General features: G+C 38.1%; 2 protein-coding genes and 1 non-coding gene across 3 annotated transcripts; all 3 read left to right on the forward strand.

Moving 5' to 3' along the window:
- The first annotated feature begins 4,868 nt into the window (after positions 1 to 4,868).
- On the forward strand, positions 4,869 to 7,029 carry LOC140183398 (uncharacterized). The gene is made up of 4 exons (XM_072231812.1): positions 4,869 to 5,265; positions 5,364 to 6,064; positions 6,355 to 6,625; positions 6,728 to 7,029. The coding sequence occupies exons 1-4, from the start codon at positions 4,869 to 4,871 to the stop codon at positions 7,027 to 7,029; spliced, it is 1,671 nt and encodes a 556-aa protein (XP_072087913.1).
- A 78-nt stretch (positions 7,030 to 7,107) lies between these two features.
- Positions 7,108 to 7,800, forward strand: LOC140183399 (uncharacterized). The gene has a single exon (XM_072231813.1). The coding sequence runs from the start codon at positions 7,108 to 7,110 to the stop codon at positions 7,798 to 7,800; it is 693 nt and encodes a 230-aa protein (XP_072087914.1).
- Positions 7,801 to 24,059: 16,259 nt separating this feature from the next.
- On the forward strand, positions 24,060 to 24,167 carry LOC112793446 (small nucleolar RNA R71). Its single transcript, XR_003198136.1, has one exon. It is a non-coding gene; the product is annotated as a small nucleolar RNA R71 (small nucleolar RNA).
- The last annotated feature ends 3,329 nt before the right edge of the window (positions 24,168 to 27,496 follow it).

Genomic DNA, 27,496 nt, shown 5'->3' on the forward strand with positions numbered 1-27,496 from the left:
AGGTAACACACCGTGGCCTTTCTGATATGGTTTCCTAATCTATGAGCTTATCCTGATTGTAAAACCAGAATTTAAAATTATGGTGATAAGGTGACAGGTCATACATATTAGTAGATTATAAATCATCAATATAAAGGGAGTACCTTACTCGAGTTTAAAGGTATGGCTACCAATATTATTTATTGGTAATTAATGTTGTGGTCTTTTTTACACTTCAGTAGTTTATAGATTACCTACAACTAGATATGGTCATTTCCCTGGATAGGATGTGATTAGTCCTTCAATCTGCCATTCCATTCCTACACAATTTTTAGCCAAAAGAAGTAGGCAATTTTTTTTTATTTTTTCACTGTATTAATATTTAACACGAAAGCCACCCCTTTTTTTTAATAATATAGTATTGCATATATTTATTGGTTTAGTCTACCTAACGATGGTAATCCAAATTTCCCACCTCCTACTCACATAACTTGATTAAACTATTATCTACCCCTGAGCTTCTCATTCATCTATAACATTTAATAACTTTAGAAATTTTGTTTTGTTTCTCCCGTCATATATTACGTTAAATGTTGATCTTAATATGTTAATCACGAGTTGGTGGTCTACTAAATATAAGAGGACAACTAAGGTCATACTCATATTCATATTCATCTAAATGTCCAGTTTAAGAATAATTTTTTGCTGAAATAATATAGATTTGGACGTAATTTGTTAAGTAAGTGGAGAAAATTTTCGTTCATCAGGTATTCCCGCTAGTGTAATGCTCTTTTGGTAGTTTGATTTTTCAATCGTGATCCCAAATATTTTGGAAAAGAAATGGCGCTCTGTTATCTTTTTTTGAAAGCATTATTAAATTCTAACGAGTATTTATTATTTCATATATCATTTTTTGTTGTTATTTTTGTATGTAAATTATATATATATATATATATATATATATATATATATATAAAATATAGACACATTTATATTTGATACTATTATAATTTTTGGGATTAATTATTTCTTGCATATTATGTATTTAATTTATTTATTAATTAATGTACTCTGTTATATATATGTTAAGATTAATTAATGTACTCTATTATACCTATAAGCGTGAAAAACAATAAACTTTTACCTCTTTGTAATATATGTATCATTATTATGTATTTTTAAGTTTCTAATTCTAAACGGTTTATAGTTCATGAACATGTTAAAGTATATCATGTTAAGGTATGAAAATATGTGAAAGTTTACTATTGTAAAAAAATGGATTAAAATATTATAAGTTCTATGCATAGAATGTATCTATTTTTTTAGATAGATAGAACTATAGTAGTATGTATTCTATAATGTTGTTTTTTATTTTTTATATCTTAGCTGTTTTTATTTATTTTGGCAGTCTTATTCAAAATTTTAAATCTTTTAATACTTTATAAGTAGGACTCTTATTGTCACATATCCATCCAGTTATTGCCCACCCTCTCCCCACATTTTCCCACCTTTCCACACCTTTCCACACCGTATCAAATATCAACTTTCAGTATGACTTTCATTTTTATTTTTTTCGAAAGTCTTTATTTCATTTTGTGGACCATGGGTAGATTGCTAATCTCTTTCATTCGTTACCATTTCTTTAAATTTTAACGTTGATTTCTATTTTTAGATAAATATTTGTTCATTGTACTTCATAGTATATATTTAATATTATGTTAATATTGTTAGAATGTACCTTTCGGTCATCATTGGGTGGAGATTCTGGGGATGATTATCAACTGAACTTCTATAGGTTGATGTTCATTTCAATAAATCTAGCATCCGTACGTCAATTTATGTAGTAAATTGCGTTATAATTTGTGGCGTTATATTGTACATACAATATAGGTTTGTTTTGTTTTTACAGGTGAGAGTTCCCATTCTTGGCTCGTTCTATCGAGCTTTTGTTAATCAACTAGGGGATTTTGTATCTTTATAGATAATTATGAAAATGAATTTAGGGTAATGTTGGACAAGAGTGGAGCCTTTGTTCACTTTGCAGAGGGATTTCAAAGTATGGTTCGACACTATAATATTATATATGAAGTCTGGATGCGTATATATTATAAGAGAGACAATGTTCTTTCTATCTCGATCTGAAATTTTGATGGGTCTCGGATTGTGTATCCTAGACCAAATCAACTAATAACAATTTCCTTACCCCATGTAGATTGCAACTCTTTAGGTTGTGTCTGGGGTCTAGCAACGAACAATGCTTTAGTTGAGGAGGGGGACTTTGTACCTTATTATCGTTTTTCATATATACCTCCGTTGTCTCTCCGGATGACACAACCAATCGCCCTTCCTCCACCAAGCCCTTCCTTCATGATATAGGGGACTAGCCATCGTAGTTCAGGGGGATCGATTCACATTGCTACAACGGGCTTTACCATTCAAAGTCGTCGTCAATACTCTAATGCTCAAGGTGCTATTGGATAGGTTCGGGCTAACAATGAAGGTAAATGAATATGAAAACAAGTCAATCTATACCCACAGTAACTAATCTTTTTAATGGTTTTCTTACACGGTTAGGTTGTTAGTTTAATTTTTTTTTATATATAGTCAAGTTTAGGGTAAATGTGGATAGGCATCCTTTGATATTTGTTTGCTTCAGTATTGTGACTCATTAGCTCTATTTTGGATCTTTTTCTTATGTAGATGCTAGGGCTGGAAGCTTTTTAAATTGGTTACATCAAACCTAAAGCAATGCAGCATCATTAGTTGTGTGAGAAAGATACGAGTTGTAGTTTATTATGCTTACTAAAGTTGATTCTATGGTTTATCCGTCAAGTCTAAAGTTTATTATGCTGACTATATATAGTGTGTGAGAGTTTGTGTGTATTTTGGTGGCGTTCAGTTTGAATCTATGCTGTGTTCTTTTAATTTGGTAAGCTGAAATTTATCATAGTCTCTATTTTAAGTACTAAATTGTGTGTGTGTGTGTGTGTGTGTGTGTGTTATTTATTTATTACTTATTTATTATTCTGATGGTGAATAATTTGATGAAATAGTTACGTGTCACTCAATAGGGATTCTTCATCGTGCATGGCCCTTGATGTCTATTATCCTTCAAAGGAAGAAACTCTCTTGGTTATGCTCTGTATAATAAATAAATAGAATCAACAAACGGTATAATGAATAACTGCACATCTAATCTAGAACAATTAAATCGGTGTCGTTTATTGTAACATACTTAATTACCGATCTTACTATATCACGTGTGTCCATAGTTGTAATTTTTTTGGTTGGATATTAAAGGAGTTAAATATTTATTCTATTTTTCTATGTATCGTATTTTTCTTAAAAATAGATATTAATAAATTCGAAAGCGAAAACACTAACTGAATGGAGTGTTAAGATAAATATATTATCGGCGTCAGTAGAGAAAGACTAGGTAGTAACTTTTACATTTTGTGATGGACATAATTGTCCTTTTGAACCCCTGTGGATATCATCTTCTTCTCTTCTTTGACTTTTAACACATCCAACTATCACACGGCACAAATAACTATCTCCTGAATCAATTTTTTATGAAACATTATTGAGTACTCTATATTGGTGGTGCACAGGAACTACCCCTGAGGAAAAAGTTTTCATCATTTCATGTAGCTTGCTTGCATATATGTATCGCATATTCTTGCAGTATCGATTGCCTAATGTTTTCGGTTACTTTTAAAATTTTGTGAAACTTTCAAGATTGCCTTCACCTCTCTCTTCTGCTCCCATGCTCCACCGACATGATGTCTTTGTATTTTCCTTCTTCTTCGTATCGTTCCCTCTCTTCTGCAATCTATGAGGTCCATCCCATGTCTCCTTATTCTCAAAATATTCCTTCTTTTTCAGATACTACAAAAACAACACAAGCATTTTCCCAGCTTTTCTCATTCATCCATTGCGTTTAAAACAGTAACTTCAATTTCTCTTTGATTCTTGGAAAACCAAAAGTTTATCATTTTGTTTACATTTGTAATAATACCAAAGCCAAATTATATCAGAAGAATATAAGGTCATTTAATGAAATGTTTGCATTTACCTCAATGGGGGAAAAGATACAAGACAAATTAAATAAGGGTTCTACTCCACCAATATTTGTGATAAATGGTCAGAATTATCACTCAATTGGTAGTTTGTTGCCTGAGCATTCAAGTAAACCGAAATTTGCCCAGTTATATATATACGATACAGAAAATGAGATCCATAATAGGATGTCTTCTGTTAGGTAAGTTCTTTATATTTTAGAGGATTTTTCTTTTAGTGATTGTATCATTTGTTTTAATTGTTCTACTAATTTATCTTTTGTTTCAGTCTATGCGCAGTATTAAATCCAGTGAGTCTGCCATTGAATGTCATATAGTTGCTGCTTTGAGGGACATACTCGATGCATACAATCCGCTCGCTAAATCTTTTCGTTATGCAACAGATAGATGGACGAAAGATCAAAAAACGGATATAAGACTTCGATTAATAAAGAAGAGGGATACCGATGGCATAAGATATAATCTGCCTACTGTATCTGAAGTTACAGCACAGATTATTGGTGATATAGATTCAGATGAATCTAATAGGGATGTTATACTCGAGCCACACTCACCAATATTGAACCGAATTGATGTTAAACGCCCTTAATATCTTGCACTACAATATCCATTACTCTTTCCTTATGCAGAAGATGGATTTAGGACTGATCTTTTTATCTCTGAGGATAGAATGCGTAAAAACAAATATAAGAAGGATATAATCAGTATGAGAGAAATTTTTTGTTTAGGATTCAAATAAGAGATCATGAGTCATCAGTTTTAACTAGATCTAGACAGTTGTTCCAACAGTTTTTGGACGATAGTTATACAATGGTTGAGTCTGAGCGATTGCAATTTCATAGGTATAATCAAAAGAAGTTTCGAGTGCACAAGCTGAACGGTCTACATGAATGTCTGGTGCAGGGAGAGACAATTGCAGCAAAAACTGGTAGGCGGGTAATACTCCCTGGTACATTTGTTGGCAGTCTGAGATACATGTATAACAATTGTAAGGATGCATTTGCTATTTGTTGCTATGCTGGATATCCAAGCTATTTTATCACTATCACATGTAGTCCTGAATGGAAAGAGATTAAAGAATGTGTATCTCCTTACTCTTTGAAACCTGAAGATAGGCCAAACATTATATGTTGCATCTTTAAGATAAAGCTTGAGGAGTTGATCAGTGATTTAAAAAAGAGTGATGTGTTTGGAAAGCCAAGAGCAAGTTAGTCAATTATAGTCATTTACCTTTTTCCTTTGTATTTTATGGAACTATTTATTGAATTCTCACTTTTTTTCGTCTTTTTTGTTTTGTTTAAGTAGTTTCTACCGTCGAATTCCAGAAGAGGGGACTTCCACATTGCCACATATTGCTCTTTTTACATCTAGATGTAAAGCCACATAATTCACAAGACATCGATTTCCATTTCTCTGCAGATACACCTAATCAGTCTCAAAACCCAATGCTATATTTTTTGGTTAAGAGATTCATGGTTCATGGTTCATGTGGTGTGCTTAATCCAAAGAGTCCATGTATGGTGAATGGAAAATGCTCCAAATTCTTTCCTATGAGTCCACGAGCCAAAACCACGATAGATGAAGCAGGATTTTCCAAATATATGAGACCTGACAATAATCGAACAATCTTGAAGAAAGATGTTTGTCTTGACAACCGGTTTATAGTGCCCTATAATCCACAGTTACTAGCAAAATATGGTTGTCATATTAATGTTGAGTACACCTGTCTGTCGGCTGCCATTAAGTATCTATTTAAGTATGTTCATAAGGGCAATGACCGAGTTACAACATCATTTTTCAAGGTTGACGATGGATTTGGTTCAGCTGTACAAGTAGATGAGATACAAAATTATTATGATTGTAGGTACATTTCTGCTTGCGAAGCTGCTTTGAGGTTATTTGGTTTTGAAATTCATTACAAAGAGCTGAACGTCATTAGATTTCCATTTCATCTTCCAGGTCAACAGTCAGTAATATATGAAGATAATGATGCAATTGATAATGTTGTATAGACTGCTAACCAAAAGGTAAGCATGTTTATGGCTGGATGGCTGCAAATAAAGAATTTAAGTTTGCACGGACTCTTAATTATGTTGAATTTCCTTCCTACTTTGTTTGGGACAAATAGAGTTATGATTAGAGATTGCGGAAGCAGGGCCAAGTCATTGGTAGACTGTCACATATGCCTTAGGGACATGGAGAAGAATATTATTTAAGGTTGCTACTAAATCTGAAGAAAGGGTGCACTTCATTTGAGGATATAAGAACCATTGATGGTATTGTACACGATACGTAGAAAAAGGCTTGCTACGTGCTTGGACTTTTGCAAGATGACAAAGAATATATTGATGCATTAAAAGAGACAAGTCTATGGGCTTCCTCCGATTATATTAGGAGACTATTTGTGGTCTTGCTAACATCAAATAATATGGGAAGACCAGAGTATGTGTGGCAGCAATGTTGGGCTTATTTCTTGGATGATATTATATACGAACTAAAGAAGATGTCTATGGAAAAAAGGTTGGTATCGGGGTATTCTTACATCGATATACACAATTCTAATATATGTATGTTGCCTTATTAATTTGGTACTATTCTTTTAAAGGATCTTTTGCTAACACTTTTCATTTACCCCTTTTTTTGTAAAAGTTCATGTACATGATAATAAGGGAATATCCAAAAATGCCATTTCCAGAGAATGTTATTGCCTAATGGAAGAATTGCGCACTCGCGCTTTAAGGTCCCATTAAGCATTGGTGAAGACTCGATTTGCAACATCAAACCTGGTTCATCGCTTGTAAGACTCATCTCATTTTCAAATTTAATAATTTGGGACGAGGCTCCAATGTTAAGTAAGTTTCGCTATGAAGCGTTAGACAAGTATTTTAAGGATATACTCCGATTTGATGAAGGTTTCAGAGCAGATCTTCCTTTTGCTAGTAAAGTTGTTGTCCTTGGCGGGAATTTTTGACAAATTCTTCCAGTGGTTCCGTTTGGATCACACGAAGATATTGTTCGTGCTTGCAAGGTGTTATAGTTACGTCAAAATATGAGGCTCTCTAGAGATTATGTGAATTACCATGATAAAGAGACCATGGATTTTGCTGCATGGTTGCTACAAGTTGGTGATGGATTGTTGGGGGACAACATAGCTGGGGAATCCAAAATACAAATACCTCATGAGTTTCTTTTGACATCTGAGAAATCTTCATTAGGCGATTTAGTTAATTTTGTCTTTCCTAATCTGCTAAATTCACTGTCAAATTATGATTTTTTCAAGCAAAGATGTATTTTGGCTCCTACTCTCAATGTTGTGTCAGAAGTTAACACCTATGTCATGTCACTAATTCCTGGTGAGCACAGAGAATATTTGAGTTCTGATTATGTATATACAGAGGAAGGTAACATGGAAGCTGAACTATACACGATGAGTCCAGAGATGTTGAATTTGATTAATTTTTCAGGAATTCCACAACACAAGTTAGAATTCAAGTTTGGTGTTCCCGTAATGCTGTTACAAAACATTGATCAGTCAAATGGGTTATGTAATGGAATAAAGCTCCAAGTTTGGCGACTTGGAGATCATGTTGTGGAATGTTTGATTCTTATAGGTCGCAACGTTGGCGATGTTCCTCGCATGAATTTGGTCCCTAACAACGAAACACTAGCAGTGAAATTTACACGTAGACAGTTTCCATTGATGCTATCTTTTGCAATGACAATAAATAAGTCTCAAGGATAGACTTTATCCATGGTTGGAGTTTATCTTCTAAGATCAGTATTCACACATGGACAACTATACATGGTTCTTTCGAGAATCAAGAACAAATCTAATCTCAAGATGTTGATCTTAGATACCAATGGAGTTTTCACTAGACATACCATAAATGTCATTTACCGAGAAGTATTTAGCAAATTAGGAATATCTACTTATTAGGTTATATATTTAAATTTTTGTATTATGCTAGATTTGTTTGTCCCAGTATTTTTTCGGTTTGATAAATGATATGACTTCTAAGGTTTTTTGTTAAATTATGTAAGCTTAATTTAACTCATCATTTCACATGTAATATATGGCTTCATTTTAATAAAATATAATAACATAAGTAAAGGAAGCAAGTATTTAAAAGAACATGCATTCATCGTATCCGTGCTTGGCATGGGTGATAAAACTAGTAACTTCTCAGATAAATGGGACCTATCAAGCCAAAGATCCCAATATGAAGAAATACTTGGAGGAAACACAAGAACAATTAGCCTTATTCTAGGGAGCAGAGGTCAGGCATATTACTCGAGAATTGAACAGTCGAGCTGATGCCTGATGAGCGGATATTTTATACGCTTTTTGGGGGTAATTTCATGTAGATTTTATTATGTTTTAATTGGTTTTTAATAGAATTTTATTAGTTTTTAAGCAAAAATCATATTTCTGGACTTTACTATGAGTTTGTGTGTTTTTCTGTGATTTCAGGTATTTTCTGGCTGAAATTGAGGGAGCTGAGCAAAAATCTGAGTTAGGCTGAAAAAGGACTACTGATGCTGTTGGATTTTGACCTCCCTGCACTCGAAATAAATTTTCTGGAGCTACAGGAGTCCAATTGGCGCGCTCTCAACGGCGTTGGAAAGTAGACATCCAGGGCTTTCCAGCAATATATAATAGTCCATACTTTGCGCGAAGATAGACGATGTGAACTGGCGTTCAACGCCAATATCATGCTGCTGTCTGGCGTCCAGCGCCAGAAACAGGTTACAAGTTGGAGTTCAACGCCAGAAACAGGTTACTACCTGGCGTTGAACGCCCAAAACAGCCCCAGGCACGTGAGAAGCTTAAGTCTCAACACCAGCACACACCAAGTGGGCCCCAGAAGTGGATTTCTGCACCAATTATCTTAGTTCACTTATTTTCTGTAAACCTAGGCTACTAGTTTACTATTTAAACAACTTTTAGAGGATTACTTTGTACCTCATGACATTTTAGATCTGAAATTTGTACCTTTTGGCAGCATGAGTCTCTAAACTCCATTGTTGGGGGTGAGGAGCTCTGCAGCGTCTCGATGAATTAATACAATTGCCTTTGTTTTCCATTTAAACACGCTTGTTCCTATCTAAGATGTTCATTCGCGCTTAAACATGAAGAAGGTGATGATCCGTGACACTCATCACCTTCCTCAAATCCATGAACGTGTGTCTGACAACCACCTTCGTTCTACATCAGATTGAATGAGCTTCTCTTAGATTCCTTAATCAGAATCTTCGTGGTATAAGCTAGAATTGATGGCGGCCACTCTTGAGGATCCGGAAAGTCTAAACCTTGTCTGTGGTATTCCGAGTAGGATTCAAGGATTGAATGGCTGTGACGAGTTTCAAACTCGCGATTGCTGGGCGTGATGACAAACGCAAAAGGATCAATGGATCCTATTCCAACATGATCGAGAACCAACAGCTGATTAGCCGTGCTGTGACAGAGCATATGGACCTTTTTCACTGAGAGGATGGGAGGTAGCCACTGACAATGGTGACACCCTACATACAGCTTGCCATGGAAGGAGCCTTGCGTGTGGAGAAGGATTTCAAGGAAGAGTTGAAGTTCAAGGACAAAGCATCTCCAAAACTCCAACATATTCTCCATTACTGCATAACAAGTATTATTTAATTCACACTCTTCTATTTATTCGCAATTTCAACCTGATAATAATTCTTGTTATCCTGACTAAGAATTACAAAATATCCATTGATTGCTTTAAGCCAACAATCTCTGTGGGATCGACCCTTACTCACGTAAGGTATTACTTGGACGACCCAGTGCACTTGCTGGTTAGTGGTACAAGTTTGGATAACAGTTCTTTTAGTAACATTAATACTCCAAATTCGTGCACCAAGTTTTTTGCGCCGTTGCCGGGGATTGTTGAGTTTGAACAATTGAAGGCCTATTTTATTTCTTAGATTAGTAAGATTTTGGCAATTGGGTCAGAGTCTTTTATATTCTTTTCAAAAAAATTTTTTTTTTCAAAGATATTATTTTTCCTTATTAATTTTTAATCTTTTTTTGTAAGTCTAGTGTTTTGTTCTAAGTTTGGTGTCAATTGCATATTTTATATTTTTCTTTGATTTTTCGAATTATTGTTCCTCATTGTTCTTTGATCTTCACGTTGTTCTTGTGTATTCTTCTTGTTTGATCTTTAATTTTTCTTGTTCTGTGTCTTTTCTTGTTTCACTTGTGATCTTTTCAAAGCATTAGTTTTCCAAAAGGAATATACCTATTCAAAACAAGTGTTATATTTACTGCCCAATTGGCTAGAGCATTCTTTTATGTTCTTGATAATTGGGTATCTTCTTTTTAAAATCTTTTTCAAAAATAATTTTTCTTGATTTAATCTTGTGCCAAACTTTAAGTTTGGTGTTTTCTTGCTAATCTTTTCATAATTTTCGAAAATTTTATTAAAATTTTCTAAAAATTTTAAGTTTGGTGTTCTTTCTTTTGTTCTTGGTGTTCTTGTGAATCTCCAAGGTGTTCTTGAGTCTCTCTTGTGTTTTGATCTTAAAATTTTTAAGTTTGGTGTTCCTTGGTGTTTTCCCTCCAAAATTTTCGAAAATAAGGAGCATTAGATCTAAAAATTTTAAGTCTTGTGTCTTTTGTGTGTTTTTCTCTTTCATCATAAAATTCAAAATTCAAAAAAAAAATTTATCTTTTCTAACTATTTTTAAGCCATATTTTTGAATTTTTTTTATAAAAATTCAGATTTCAATTTCAAAATTTCTCAAATTTTATCCCTTTTAAGAATTTAAAAAATAAATAAATAAAATAAAATAAAATAAAATAAAACTATTTTATCTTTTTCAAAAATATCCTAACCACTTTCTCTCTCCTCACTTTTTCGAAAATCCTCACAAAATATTTTTAATTTTTATTTTATTTCGTTTTTATTTATTTTATTTTATTTTATAAATTAAATTTTTATAAAATAAATACTATCAACATACATATCATCTCCCTTGTTCTATCATGGAATTAAGTGGAAATGAACCGTCCAGGAGGACTCTGGGGTCATATACTAACCCCACTACTGCTTTATATGGGAGTAGCATATGTATACCCTCCATTGGAGTTAGTAGCTTTGAGTTGAATCCTTAGCTCATTATCATGGTGCAACAAAACTGCCAGTATTCCGGTCTTCCACATGAAGAACCTACAGAGTTTCTGGCACACTTTTTACAAATTGCTGACACAGTGCATGATAAAGAAGTAGATCAGGATGTCTACAGATTATTATTGTTTCCATTTGCTGTAAAAGATCAAGCTAAGAGGTGGTTAAATAACTAACCTAAGAACAGCATAAGGACATGGAAACAGCTGTCAGAAAAATTCCTGAATCACTACTTTCCTCCAAAACGGATGACACAGCTAAGGCTAAGCATCCAAGGCTTCAAACAAGGAGATAATGAATCCCTTTATGATGCATGGGAGAGATACAGAGAGATGCTAAGAAAATGCCCCTCTGAAATGTTTTCAGAGTGGGTGCAATTAAACATCTTCTACTATGGGCTTACAGAAAAAGCTCAGATTTCTCTAGATCACTCAGCTGGTGGATCTATACATATGAGAAAAACAATTGAAGAAGCTCAAGAGCTTATTGATACAGTTGCCAGAAATCAGCATCTGTACCTGAGCAGTGAATCTTCCATGAAAGAAGAAAACAATACAGTAACTGCTGAACTCATTCCTGTAGATCAGGCTAATGAATTCAATCAGCAGCTGGATTTTCTAACTCAGCAGCTAGCCGAATTCAAGGAAATACTACAATAAACAAGAATGGCTAACAGGAATATGGAAGTACAGTTAAAGCAAACAGAAAAGCAACTGTCAAAACAAATAGCAGAAGAATGCCAAGCAGTTCAATTAAGAAGTGGGAAAACATTAAATACTTCACTTCAAGGCAGCAGGAAGCCAAGAAATGAACAAATGGCCACTCAAAATCCCTCTGAGGACAAGCAGAGCCCAGGGAGGAATAAGTCTGGCGCTGAACGCCATGACCATGCTCATTCCTGGCGTTCAACGCCAGAAACAAGCATGAATCCGGCGTTGAACACCCAAAGGGGGCACAATTCTGGCATTCAGACGCCAGTAACAGATAAGGAGTTGGCGTCTAACGCCACTCCAATTCCCACCCCTGGAATTCAAACGCCAGTGGGGGATCAGTCACATACATGTGCTGATAACAACCCTTCTAAAAAGGCTTCCCAATCCACTTCTATAGGTAATAAACCTGCAGCAACTAAGGTTAAGGAATACAAAGCCAAAATGCCTTATCCTCAAAAACTCCGCCAAGCAGAACAGGATAAGCAATTTGCTCGCTTTGCAGACTATCTCAGGACTCTTGAAATAAAGATTCCGTTTGCAGAAGCACTTGAGCAAATACCTTCTTATGCTAAGTTCATGAAAGAGATCTTAAGTCATAAGAAGGATTGGAGGGAAACTGAAAAAGTCTACCTCACTGAAGAATACAGTGCAGTCATTCTAAAAAGCTTACCTGAGAAGCTTAAAGATCCTGGGAGCTTTATGATACCATGCACATTAGAGGGTACTTGTACCAAGCAAGCTTTATGTGATCTTGGGGCAAGTATCAACCTGATACCTGCATCTACTATCAGAAAGCTTGGTTTGGCTGAAGAAATCAAACCAACCAGGATATGTCTTCAACTTGCTGATGGCTCCATTAAATACCCATCAGGCGTGATTGAAGACATGATTGTCAAGGTTGGGCCATTTGCCTTTCCTACTGACTTTGTGGTGTTGGAAATGGAGGAGCACAAGAGTGCAACTCTCATTCTAGGAAGACCTTTCCTAGCAACTGGCCGAACCCTCATTGACGTCCAAAAAGGGGAAGTAACCCTGAGAGTCAATGAGGAGGAGTTCAAGTTGAATGTTGTCAAAGCTATGCAATATCCAGACACCCCAAATGACTGCATGAGTGTTGATCTTATTGACTCTCTGGTAAGAGAGGTCAATATGACTGAGAGTCTCGAATCAGAGCTAGAGGACATCTTTAAAGAGGTTCAGCCTGATTTGGAGGAATCAGAGAGAATAATAGAACCTCTGAAAATCCCTCAGGAAGAGGAGAAACCTCCCAAACCCGAGCTCAAACCATTACCACCATCCCTGAAATATGCATTTCTGGGAGAAGGTGATACCTTTCCTGTAATCATAAGCTCTACCTTAGAGCCACAGGAAGAGGAAGCACTAATTTAAGTGCTAAGGACACACAAGACAGCTCTTGGGTGGTCCATCAGTGATCTTAAGGGCATTAGCCCAGCCAGATGCATGCACAAGATCCTATTGGAAGGTGACGCCAAGCCAGTGGTCCAACCACAAAGGCGGCTGAATCCAGCCATGAAGGAAGTGGTGCAGAAGGAGGTCACAAAATTACTAGAGGCTGGGATTATTTATCCTATTTCTGATAGCCCCTGGGTAAGCCCTATCCAAGTCGTCCCCAAGAAAGGAGGCATGACAGTGGTTCAAAATGAAAAAAATGAACTGGTTCCTACAGAACAGTTACAGGGTGGCGTATGTGTATTGATTATAGAAGGCTCAATACAGCCACCAGAAAGGATCATTTTCCTTTACCATTCATAGACCAGATGCTAGAAAGACTAGATGGATATTCAGGTTATAATCAAATTACAGTAGATCCCCAGGATCAAGAGAAAATGGCATTCACATGTCCATCTAGAGTATTTGCATACAGAAGGATGCCATTTGGCCTGTGCAATGCACCTGCAACCTTTCAGAGGTGCATGCTCTCAATCTTCTCTGATATGGTGGAAAAATTTCTGGAAGTCTTCATGGATGACTTTTCAGTATTTGGAGACTCATTCAGCTCCTGCCTTAACCATCTAGCTCTTGTTCTAAAGAGATGCCAAGAGACTAACCTGGTTTTAAACTGGGAGAAGTGTCACTTTATGGTGACTGAAGGAATTGTTCTTGGGCACAAAATTTCGAACAAGGGAATAGAGGTGGATCAAGCTAAGGTAGAGGTAATTGAAAAATTACCACCACCAGCCAATGTTAAGGTAATCAGAAGCTTTCTGGGGCATGCAGGATTTTATAGGAGGTTTATAAAGGATTTTTCAAAAATCGCCAAACCTCTGAGCAATCTGCTAGCTGCTGATACGCCATTTATCTTTGATAAGGAGTGTCTGCAGGCATTTGAGACTCTGAAAGCTAAATTGGTCACAGCACCAATCATCTCTGCACCAAACTGGACATTGCCATTTGAACTAATGTGTGATGCTAGTGACCATGCCATTGGTGCAGTGTTGAGACAAAGGCATGACAAGCTTCTGCACGTCATTTACTATGCCAGCCGTATCCTAAATGACGTACAGAAAAACTACACAACCACAGAAAAGGAGCTACTTGCAGTGGTTTACGCCATTGATAAATTTAGATCCTATTTAGTAGGATCAAAAGTGATTGTGTACACTAATCATGCTGCTCTTAAATATCTACTCACAAAGCAGGATTCAAAACCCAGACTCATAAGATGGGTGTTGCTTCTGCAAGAGTTTGATATAGAAATAAGAGACAGAAAAGGGACAGAGAATCAGGTAGCAGATCACCTGTCCCGAATAGAGCTAGTAGAAGGGGCGTCCCTCCCTCTTATTGAGATCTCTGAAAACTTTCCAGATGAGCAACTCTTTGCCATACAGGAAGTGCCATGGTTTGCAGACATTGCAAACTACAAGGCAGTGAGATTCATACCCAAAGAATACAGTAGGTAGCAATCAAAGAAGCTGATCACGGATGCAAAGTATTATCTTTGGGATGAGCCATATCTCTTTAAGAGATGTGTAGACGGAGTAATCCGTAGATGTGTGCCTAAAGAAGAAGCGCAGAAGATCCTATGGCACTGCCATGGATCACAGTATGGAGGACATTTTGGAAGTGAGCGAACAGCCACAAGAGTCCTCCAATGTGGCTTCTACTGGCCTACTCTCTATAAAGACTCCCGAGTGTTTGTACTTAATTGTGACAGTTGCCAAAGATCTGGTAATCTGCCTCACAGTTATGCCATGCCTCAACAAGGGATCTTAGAGATTGAGTTGTTTGATGTATGGGGTATTGACTTCATGGGACCTTTCCCACCATCATACTCAAACACTTATATTCTGGTGGCAGTGGATTATGTATCCAAATGGGTGGAAGCCATTGCAACACCCACTAATGACACTAAGACAGTGTTAAAATTCCTCCAGAAACACATCTTCAGCAGATTTGGCACCCCTAGAGTATTAATCAGTGATGGGGGTACTCATTTCTGCAATAAACAGCTTTACTCTGCTTTGGTTCGTTATGGAGTTAGCCACAGAGTAGCCACTCCATATCATCCACAGACAAATGGACAAGCTGAAGTCTCTAATAGAGAACTTAAAAGAATCCTGGAATGGACTGTAATTAACCGTAGAAGGGATTGGGCAAGAAGCTTGGATGATACTCTGTGGGCATACAGAACAGCATTCAAGACCCCTATAGGGACCTCCCCATACCAGCTCGTGTATGGAAAGGCATGTCACTTGCCAGTGGAACTGGAACACAAGGCCTACTGGGCAACCAGATTCCTAAACCTTGATGCCAAGTTAGCTGGAGAAAAACGATTGCTCCAGTTAAATGAGCTCGAGGAATTTAGACTCAATGCTTTCGAGAATACAAAAATTTACAAAGAGAAAGCAAAAAGATGGCATGATAAGAAATTGTCATCCAGAGTCTTTGAGCCAGGGCAGAAAGTTCTACTATTTAATTCTAGGCTCAAATTATTCCCCGGGAAATTAAAATCCCGGTGGAGAGGTCCATATGTGATTACAAGTGTATTACCATATGGATACATAGAGCTTCAGGATAATGACTCTAACAAAAGGTTCATTGTTAATGGACAGAGAATTAAACATTATCTTAAAAGCAATTTTGAGCACGAATGCTCAAAACTGAGGCTTGATTAAAGCTCAGTAATAGTCCAGCTAAAGACAATAAAGAAGCGCTTGCTGGGAGGCAACCCAGCCATTCACAAAATTTAATTTTATTTGTTTTTGTTAAATTTTTACAGGTATAAGTCAAAGTATCTTCAAAAGGTAAAATAGCAATTGATCAAATTCACAGAGTTACAGGGAAATTTGGAATCTCACTGGCATGAAAAAGCTAGTAAGAAACATTTTGGGCGTTGAACGCCCAAAAGAAGCACCCACTGGGCGTTCAACGCCAGTAAGGGTAGCCATCTGGGCGTTAAACGCCAGAAAGGAGCATCTTCTAGGCGTTGAACGCCAGAAAGAAGCTCCTTCTGGGCGTTTAACGCCAGAACTACAGCATCCTGGGCGTTTAGAAAAACGCCCAGTAACGAAGGACTTCCTGGCGTTCAACGCCAGAAACAAGCAACAACTGGGCGTTGAACGCCCAGGAGAAGCAACAATTGGGCGTTAAACGCCCAAAACATGCAGCAGTTGGGCGTTTAATGCCAGGATGGTGGGAAGGAAGTAAAATTCGTTTTTCTTTACAAATTTTCTAAATTTTTATGTTTCAATTCATGATTTCTTGTTTAAACATGTTTCAAAATACCATCCTTCAATTCCAAAAATTTTAATCCTAATTTCTAAAATTTCTAATTTTTAAAATCTCTTTCTCAGAAATGACATATCTTAATACATAAACATAAACCTTTTTCCAATCCAATCCAATTCTTTTTCAAAAATCTTTTTCAAAACATAATTATCTTTTAAAATCTTTTCAAATTAAAAATTCAGATTTTTATAAATATCATTCATATCTTTTTATCCTTAAACTATATCTTTTTTATCTTTTATAAATCATATCTTTTATCTTATATATTTTTCCTATTTTCGAAAGCCCACCCCCTCCCTCTATATATTCACTTCGGCGCCCCCTCTCACCATCCACCATTCCACACTTGCTCTCCTCCTATCCCTCTCCTGTCTTTTCTTTTGCTTGAGGACAAGCAAACCTCTAAGTTTGGTGTGTTTATCCGTGATCACTAAGACCATGGCTCCTAAAGGAAAACAACCCACTCCAAGAGGTAAGAAAGAGAGTATTCCAAAACCACTTTGGAATCAAGGGATGTTCTTAACTAAAGAACACTCAGACCATTATTACAAAATAATGGGTCTAAGATCAGTGATCCCGGAAGTCAAGTTCGATTTGAAAAAAGATGAATATCCGGAGATCCAAGAGCAAATTCGAAACAGGAACTGGGAAGTCCTAGCTAATCCTGAAACGAAAATAGGAAGAAACATGGTTAAGGTGTTCTATGCTAATCTGTGGCAGACAGAAAGGCAAAGAATAAATGTAACTGCTCTCTATGACTATCGAACCTTGGTCAGAGGAAAGATTGTCTGCATTCACCCTGACAAAATCAGGGAAATCTTCAAGCTTCCCCAACTAAAAGATGACCCAAACTTCTTTAATAGGAGAATGATGAGGGTAAACAAAGGCCTGGACAAGATTCTAGAGAATATATGCATCCCTGGAGCCAGGTGGACCACCAGCACCACTGGCATCCCAAATCAACTCAAGAGAGAAGATCTCAAACCAGTTGCCAGAGGCTGGCTGGACTTCATTGGGCGCTTGGTGCGCGAAATTGTGAACAATACTTTTTCACAACTCTCATAATCCCCAGTCATGAACCCCAAAAACTTTGTGGCTCAATACTATGGCATTACACAACTTCGCACAACTAACCAGCAAGTGCACTGGGTCGTCCAAGTAATAAACCTTACGCGAGTAAGGGTCGATCCCACGGAGATTGTTAGTATTGAAGCAAGCTATGGTCATCTTGTAAATCTTAGTCAGGCAAACTCAAATAGTAATGGTGATGAACGAAAATAACATAAAAGATAAAGATAGTGATACTTATGTAATTCATTGGTAGGAACTTCAGATAAGCGCATGAAGATGCCTTCCCTTCCGTCTCTCTGCTTTCCTACTGTCTTCATCCAATCCTTCTTACTCCTTTCCATGGCAAGCTTAAGCAAGGGTTTCACCGTTGTCAGTGGCTACCTCCCATCCTCTCAGTGAAAGCGATTGCATATGCTCTGTCACAGCATAGCGGAATTCATCTGTCGGTTCTCAATCAGGCCGGAATAGAATCCAGTGATTCTTTTGCGTCTGTCACTAACGCCCCGCCCTCAGGAGTTTGAAGCACGTCACAGTCATTCAGTCATTGAATCCTACTCAGAATACCACAGACAAGGTTAGACCTTCCGGATTCTCTTGAATGCCGCCATCAGTTCTCGCCTATACCACGAAGACTCTGATCTCACGGAATGGTTGGCTCGTTTGTCAGACGAGCACTCGGTTGTCAGGCGATCAACCATGCATCGTGCAATCAGGAATCCAAGAGATATTCACTAGGGCCTTGATCGCTTGTAGAACAAGAGTGGTTGTCAGTCACCTTGTTCATGGGTGAGAATGATGATGAGTGTCACGGATCATCACATTCATCAAGTTGAAGAACAAGTGATATCTTGGACAAAGAACAAGCGGAATTGAATGGAAGAACAATAGTAATTGCATTAATACTCGAGGTACAGTAGAGCTCCACACCTTAATCTATGGTGTGTAGAAACTCCACCGTTGAAAATACATAAGCATAAGGTCTAGGCATGGCCGAATGGCCAGCCTCCCAATGATCTAAGATAGCATAAAAATGAAGATAGCTACCAAAGTCTCTTAAGATCTAAAGTGATCAAAAGATTCCAAAGATCAAAAGATTTCTAATACAATAGTCAAAGGTCCTACTTATAGAAATCTAGTAACCTAAGGTGTACAGAAATGAGTAAATGACATAAAAATCCACTTCCGGGCCCACTTGGTGTGTGCTTGGGCTGAGCAATGAAGCAAATTTCGTGCAGAGACTCCTCTTGGAGTTAAACGCCAGCTTTGGTGCCAGTTTGGGCGTTTAACTCCCATTTGGGTGCCAGTTCCAGCGTTTAACGCTGGGATTTCTTGAGGTGACTTTGAACGCCAGTTTGGGCCATCAAATCTTGGGCAAAGTATGGACTATCATATATTGCTGGAAAGCCCAGGATGTCTACTTTCCAACGCCGTTGAGAGCGCGCCAATTGGGCTTCTGTAGCTCCAGAAAATCCACTTCGAGTGCAGGGAGGTCAGAATCCAACAGCATCTGCAGTCCTTTTTGGTCTCGGAATCAGATTTTTGCTCAGGTCCCTCAATTTCAGCCAGAAAATACCTGAAATCACAGAAAAACACACAAACTCATAGTAAAGTCCAGAAAAGTGAATTTTAACTAAAAACTAATAAAAATATACTAAAAACTAACTAGATCATAACAAAAACATACTAAAAACAATGCCAAAAAGTATACAAATTATCCGCTCATCACAACACCAAACTTAAATTGTTGCTTGTCCCCAAGCAACTAAAAATCAAACAAGATAAAAAAGAAGAGAATATGCAATGAATTCCAAAAACATCTGTGAAGATCAGTATTAATTAGATGAGCGGGGCTTTTAACTTTTTGCCTCTGAATAGTTTTGGCATCTCACTCTATCCTTTGAAATTCAGAATGATTGGCTTCTTTAGGAACTCAGAGTCCAGATAGTGTTATTGATTTCTCTTAGTTAAGTATGATGATTCTTGAACATAGCTACTTATTGAGTCTTGGCTGTGGCCCCAAGCACTCTGTCTTCCAGTATTACCACCGGATACATACATGCCACAGACACATAATTGGGTGAACCTTTTCAGATTGTGACTCAGCTTTGCTAGAGTCCCCAATTAGAGGTGTCCAGGGTTCTTAAGCACACTCTTATTTGCTTTGGATCACAACTCTTTATTTCTTTCTATATTTTTTTTTCGTTTTTCTCTTTTTTTTTCGACTTTTTTTTTAAATAGCTTTTTCTTGCTTCAAGAATCATTTTAATGATTTTTCAGATCCTCAGTAACATGTCTCCTTTTTCATCATTCTTTCAAGAGCCAACATTCATGAACCACAAATTCAAGATACATATGCACTGTTTAAGCATACATTCAGAGAACAAAAATATTGCCACCACATCAAAATAATTAAACTGTTATAAAATTCAAAATTCATGCAATTCTTCCTTTTTCAATTAAACACATTTTTTATTCAAGAAAGGTGATGGATTCATAGGACATTCATAACTTTAAGGCATAGACACTAAGACACTAATGATCACAAGACACAAACATGGATAAACATAAGCACTAAAAATTCGAAAAACAGAAGAATAAAGAACAAGGAAATCAAGGAACGGGTCCACCTTAGTGATGGCGGCTCTTCCTTGCTCTTGAAGATCCTATGGAGTGCTTGAGCTCCTCAATGTCTCTTCCTTGTCCTTGTTGCTCCTCCCTCATGATTCTTTGATCTTCTCTAATCTCATGAAGGATGATGGAGTGTTCTTGGTGCTCCACCCTTAGTTGTCCCATGTTGGAACTCAATTCTCCTAGGGAGGTGTTTAGTTGCTCCCAATAGTTTTGTGGAGGAAAGTGCATCCCTTGAGGAATCTCAGGGATTTCATGATGAGTGGGATCTCTTGTGTGCTCCATCCTCTTCTTAGTGATGGGCCTGTCCTCCTCAATGGGGGTGTCTCCCTCTATGTCAACTCCAACTGAATAACAGAGGTGACAAATGAGATGAGGAAAGGCTAACCTTGCCAAGGTAGAGGACTTGTCTGCCACCTTATAGAGTTCTTGGGCTATGACCTCATGAACCTCTATTTCTTCTCCAATCATGATGCTATGGATCATGATAGCCCGGTCTATGGTAACTTCGGACCGGTTGCTAGTGGGTATGATTGAGCGTTGTATGAACTCTAACCATCCTCTAGCCACAGGCTTGAGGTCATGCCTTCTCAATTGGACCGGCTTTCCCCTTGAATCTTGCTTCCATTGTGCGCCCTCTTTACATATGACTGTGAGGACTTGGTCCAACCTTTGATCAAAGTTGACCCTTCTAGTGTAAGGATGCTCATCTCCTTGCATCATGGGCAAGTTGAACGCCACCCTCACACTTTCCGGACTAAAATCCAAGTATTTCCCCCGAACCATAGTAAGATAATTCTTTGGATTCGGGTTCACACTTTGGTCATGGTTCTTGGTGATCCATGCATTGGCATAGAACTCTTGAACCATCAAGATTCCGACTTGTTGAATGGGGTTGGTAAGAACTTCCCAACCTCTTCTTCGGATCTCATGTCGGATCTCCGGATATTCACCCTTTTTGAGTGAAAAGGGGACCTCGGGGATCACCTTCTTCAAGGCCATAACTTCATAGAAGTGGTCTTGATGCACCCTTGAGATGAACCTATCCATCTCCCATGACTCGGAGGTGGAAGCTTTTGCCTTCCCTTTCCTCTTTCTAGAGGTTTCTCCGGCCTTGGATGCCATAAATGGTTATGGAAAAACAAAAAGCAATGCTTTTACCACACCAAACTTAAAATGTTTGCTCGTCCTCGAGCAAAAGAAGAAAGAAGAGAGTAGAAGAAGAAGAAGAAATGAGGAATAGGGAGATGGTGGTGTGTTCGGCCAAAGAGGGGGAGAAGTGGTGTTTAGGTTGTGTGAAAATGAAGGGTTGAAGAAGGGTATATATAGGAGAGAGGGGGGTGATGGTTCGACCATTATGAGTGGGTTTGGGAGGTAAAGTGGTTTGAATTTGAAGGGTGAGGTTGGTGGGGATTTATGAAGGATGGATGTGAGTGGTGAAGAGAAAGATGGGATTTGATAGGTGAAGGGTTTTTGGGGAAGAGGTGTTGAGGTGATTGGTGAATGGGGGAAGAAGAGAGAGAGTGGTGGTGGGGTCCTGTGGGGTCCACAGATCCTGTGGTGTCAAGGAAAAGTCATCCCTGCACCAAATGGCATCAAAATTCACGTTTTGAGCCAATTCTGGCGTTAAACGCCGGGCTGGTGCCCATTCCTGGCGTTTAACGCCAGGTTCTTGCCCTTTCCTGGCGTTTAACGCCAGTCTGGTGCCCCTTTCTGGCGTTAAACGCCCAGAATGGTGCCAGACTGGGCGTTAAACGCCCAACTGCTAGGCTTACTGGCGTTTAAACGCCAGCAGCATCTTCCTCCAGGGTGTGCTGTTTTTCTTCCTGTTTTTCATTCTGTTTTTGCTTTTTCAATTAATTTTGTGACTTCTCATGATCATCAACCTACAAAAAAAAAAAAGATAAAATAACAAAAGAAAATAATTAAATATAAAACATTGGGTTGCCTCCCAACAAGCGCTTCTTTAGTGTCACTAGCTTGACAGAGGACTCTCATGGAGCCTCAGAAATGCTCAGAACCGTGTTGGAACCTCCCAACACCAAACTTAGAGTTTGAATGTGGGGGTTCAACACCAAACTTAGAGTTTGGTTGTGGCCTCCCAACACCAAACTTAGAGTTTGACTGTGGGGGCTCTGTTTGGCTCTGTTTTGAGAGAAGCTCTTCATGCTTCCTCTCCATGATGACAGAGGGATATCCTTGGCCTTAAACACCAAGGATTCTTCATTATTCACTTGAATGATCAACTCTCCTCTATCAACATCAATCACAGCCTTTGTTGTGGCTAGGAAAGGTCTGCCAAGGATGATGGATTCATCCATGCACTTCCCAGTCTCTAGGACTATGAAATCAGTAGGGATGTAATGGTCTTCAACTTTAACAAGAACATCCTCTACAAGTCCATAGGCTTGTTTTCTTGAGTTGTCTGCCATCTCTAGTGAGATTTTTGCAGCTTGCACCTCTAAGATTCCTAACTTCTCCATTACAGAGAAGGGCATGAGGTTTACACTTGACCCTAAGTCACACAAGGCCTTCTTGAAGGTCATGGTGCCTATGGTACAAGGTATAGAAAACTTCCCAGGATCTTGCCTCTTTTGAGGCAGTTTCTGCCTAGACAAGTCATCCAGTTCTTTGGTGAGCAAAGGGGGTTCATCCTCCCAAGTCTCATTTCCAAATAACTTGTCATTTAGCTTCATGATTGCTCCAAGGTATTTAGCAACTTGCTCTTCAGTGACATACTCATCCTCTTCAGAGGAAGAATACTCATCAGAGCTCATGAATGGCAGAAGTAAGTCCAATGGAATCTCTATGGTCTCATTTTGAGCCTCAGATTCCCATGGTTCCTCATTAGGGAACTCATTGGAGGCCAGTGGACGTCCAGTGAGGCCTTCCTCAGTGGCGTTCACTGCCTCTTCTCCCTCCCAAAATTCGGCCATGTTGATGGCTTTGCACTCTCCTTTTGGATTTTCTTCTGTATTGCTTGGAAGAGTACTTGGAGGGAGTTCAGTAATTTTCTTGCTTAGCTGACCCACTTGTCCTTCCAAATTTCTGATGGAGGACCTTGTTTCAGTCATGAAACTTTGAGTGGTTTTGATCAGATCAGAGACCATGGTTGCTAAGTCAGAGGTATTCTGCTTAGAACTCTCTGTCTGTTGCTGAGAAGATGATGGAAAAGGCTTGCTATTGTTAAACCTGTTTCTTCCACCATTATTGTTATTGAAATCTTGTTGAGGTCTCTGTTGATCCTTCCATGAAAGATTTGGATGATTCCTCCATGAAGGATTATAGGTGCTTCCATAGGGTTCTCCCATGTAATTCACCTCTTCTATTGAAGGGTTCTCAGGATCATAAGCTTCTTCCTCAGCTAAAGCTTCCTTAGTACTGCTTGGTGCATTTTGCATTCCAGACAGACTTTGAGAAATTATATTGACTTGTTGAGTCAATATTTTGTTCTGAGCCAATATGGCGTTCAGAGTATCAATCTCAAGAACTCCTTTCTTCTGACTAGTCCCATTGTTCACAGGATTTCTTTCAGAAGTGTACATGAATTGGTTATTTGCAACCATTTCAATCAGTTCTTGAGCTTCAGTAGGCGTCTTCTTCAGATGAAGAGATCCTCCAGAAGAGCTATCCAAAGACATCTTGGACAGTTCAGAGAGACCATCATAGAAAATACCTATGATGCTCCATTCAGAAAGCATATCAGTGGGACACTTTCTGATCAATTGTTTGTATCTTTCCCAAGCTTCATAGAGGGATTCTCCTTCCTTCTGTCTGAAGGTTTGGACTTCCACTCTAAGCTTACTCAATTTTTGAGGTGGAAAGAACTTTGCCAAGAAGGCATTGACTAGCTTTTCCCAAGAGTCCAGGCTTTCTTTAGGTTGAGAGTCCAACCATGTTCTAGCTCTGTCTCTTACAGCAAAAGGGAATAGCATACGTCTATAGACCTCAGGGTCTACCCCATTAGTCTTGACTGTGTCACAGATTTGCAAGAACTCAGCTAAAAACTGATGGGGATCTTCCAATGGAAGTCCATGGAACTTGCAATTCTGTTGCATTAGAGAAACTAATTGAGGCTTAAGCTCAAAGTTGTTTGCTCCAATGGCAGGGATAGAGATGCTTCTCCCACAGAAGTCGGGAGTAGGTGCAGTGAAGTCACCCAGCACCTTCCTTGCATTGTTGGCATTGTTGTTATTTTCGGCTGCCATGAGGTCTTCTTCTTTGAAGAATTCGGTCAGGTGCCCTAAAGAGAGTTGTGCTTTGGCTTCTCTGAGCTTTCTCTTCAAGGTCCTTTCAGGTTCAGGATCAGCCTCAACAAGAATGCCTTTGTCTTTGCTCCTGCTCATAAGAAAGAGAAGAGAACAAGAAAATGTGGAATCCTCTATGTCACAGTATAGAGATTCCTTAAGGTGTCAGAGGAAAAGAAGAGTAGAAGACAGAAGTGGAAAATTCGAACTTAACAGAGAAGATGGAGTTCGAATTTTGCATTAAGGGATAGTGTTAATCCATAAATAGAAGGATGTGAGAAGGAGGGAAGTAATTTTCGAAAATTAAGTGAAAATTTTAAAAACTATTTTGAAAAACATTACTTAATTTTCGAAAATGAAGATGGAAAAGAAATCAAGTGATTTTTGGAAAAGATTTTGAAATTAGAAATTAAAAGGATTTGATTGAAAACTATTTTGAAAAAGATGTGGTTAAGAAGATATGATTGATAAAAACATTTTTAAAAAGGATTTGATTTGAAAATTAAAAACTTGACTAACAAGAAAAGATATGATTCAAACATTAAACCTTTCTCAACAGAAAAGGTAACATACTTGAAATGTTGAATCAAATCATTAATTGATAGTAAGTATCTTTAAAAATGGAAAGAAATTGGTTTTGAAAAAGATTTGATTGAAAAATTGATTTGAAAAAGATTTGATTTTGAAAAGATTTTGAAAACTAAAAAAAATTTTGATTTGAAAACAAAATCTTCCCTTCTAGCCATCCTGGCGTTAAACGCCCAGAATGGTATCCATTCTGGCGTTTAACGCCCAAAATGCTACCCTTTTGGGCGTTAAACGCCCAACCAGGTACCCTGGCTGGCGTTTAAACGCCAGTCTGTCCTTCTTCACTGGGCGTTTTGAACGCCCAGCTTTTTCTGTGCAATTCCTCTGCTGTATGTTCTGAATCTTCAATTCTCTGTATTATTGACTTGAAAAGACACAAATTAAAAATATTTTTGGATTTTTAATAATAAGGACAAACCAAAATGCAACAAGAATCAAATAACAATGCATGCAAGACACCAAACTTAGCAGTTTGTATACTACTGACACTAACAAAATGAAAATGCATATGAGACACACAAAACAATCAAGTCAATTGAATTCAAAGATCAGAGCAAGTAAATCATCAAGAACATCTTGAAGATCACTAAGACACATGAATGCATGCAATTGACACCAAACTTATGATGAGACACTAGACTCAAACAAGAAATATTTTTTTGATTTTATGATTTTGTAATTTTTTTTTGTGTTTTTCGAAAATGAAGTGAAAAAAAAAATATCAAAATTCTTAATGAGAATTCCAGGAATCAGTGCAATGCTAGTCTAAGACTCCGGTCCAGGAATTAGACATGGCTTCACAGCCAGCCAAGCTTTCAGAGAAAGCTTCGGTCCAAAACACTAGACATGGCCAGAGGCCAGCCAAGCCTTAGCAGATCACTGCTCCAAAAGCAAGATTTGATAAAAATCAACAAGCTCTTGTGGTGATAAGTTGAAACCTCGGTCCAATGAGATTAGACATGGCTTCTCAGCCAGCCAGATTTCAACAAATCATCATGAAACTCTAGAATTCATCTTCAAGAATTTCGAAAAAAATAAATACCTAATCTAAGCAACAAGATGAACCGTCAGTTGTCCAAACTTGAACAATCCCTGGCAATAACACCAAAAACTTGATGTTGTTGCCGGATCTTGGCACTGATGTTACCAAAAGCTTGCTCAAAACTTGAACAATCCCCGGCAACGGCGCCAAAAACTTGGTGCGCGAAATTGTGAACAATAATTTTTCACAACTCTCATAATCCCCGGTCATGAACCCCAAAAACTTTGTGGCTCAATACCATGGCATTACACAACTTCGCACAACTAACCAGCAAGTGCACTGGGTCGTCCAAGTAATAAACTTTACGCGAGTAAGGGTCGATCCCACGGAGATTGTTAGTATTGAAGCAAGCTATGGTCATCTTGTAAATCTTAGTCAGGCAAACTCAAATAGTAATGGTGATGAACGAAAATAACATAAAGGATAAAGATAGTGATACTTATGTAATTCATTGGTAGGAACTTCAGATAAGCGCATGAAGATGCCTTCCCTTCCGTCTCTCTGCTTTCCTACTGTCTTCATCCAATCCTTCTTACTCCTTTCCATGGCAAGCTTAAGCAAGGGTTTCACCGTTGTCAGTGGCTACCTCCCATCCTCTCAGTGAAAGCGATTGCATATGCTCTGTCACAGCATAGCGGAATTCATCTGTCGGTTCTCAATCAGGCCGGAATAGAATCCAGTGATTCTTTTGCGTCTGTCACTAACGCCCCTCCCTCAGGAGTTTGAAGCACGTCACAGTCATTCAGTCATTGAATCCTACTCAGAATACCACAGACAAGGTTAGACCTTCCGGATTCTCTTGAATGCCACCATCAGTTCTCGCCTATACCACGAAGACTCTGATCTCACGGAATGGTTGGCTCGTTTGTCAGACGAGCACTCGGTTGTCAGGCGATCAACCATGCATCGTGCAATCAGGAATCCAAGAGATATTCACTAGGGCCTTGATCGCTTGTAGAACAAGAGTGGTTGTCAGTCACCTTGTTCATGGGTGAGAATGATGATGAGTGTCACGGATCATCACATTCATCAAGTTGAAGAACAAGTGATATCTTGGACAAAGAACAAGCGGAATTGAATGGAAGAACAATAGTAATTGCATTAATACTCGAGGTACAGCAGAGCTCCACACCTTAATCTATGGTGTGTAGAAACTCCACCGTTGAAAATACATAAGCATAAGGTCTAGGCATGGCCGAATGGCCAGCCTCCCAATGATCTAAGATAGCATAAAAATGAAGATAGCTACCAAAGT

This window comes from Arachis hypogaea, chromosome 3 (assembly GCF_003086295.3).
Source record: "Arachis hypogaea cultivar Tifrunner chromosome 3, arahy.Tifrunner.gnm2.J5K5, whole genome shotgun sequence".
Lineage (NCBI taxonomy): Eukaryota > Viridiplantae > Streptophyta > Magnoliopsida > Fabales > Fabaceae > Arachis > Arachis hypogaea.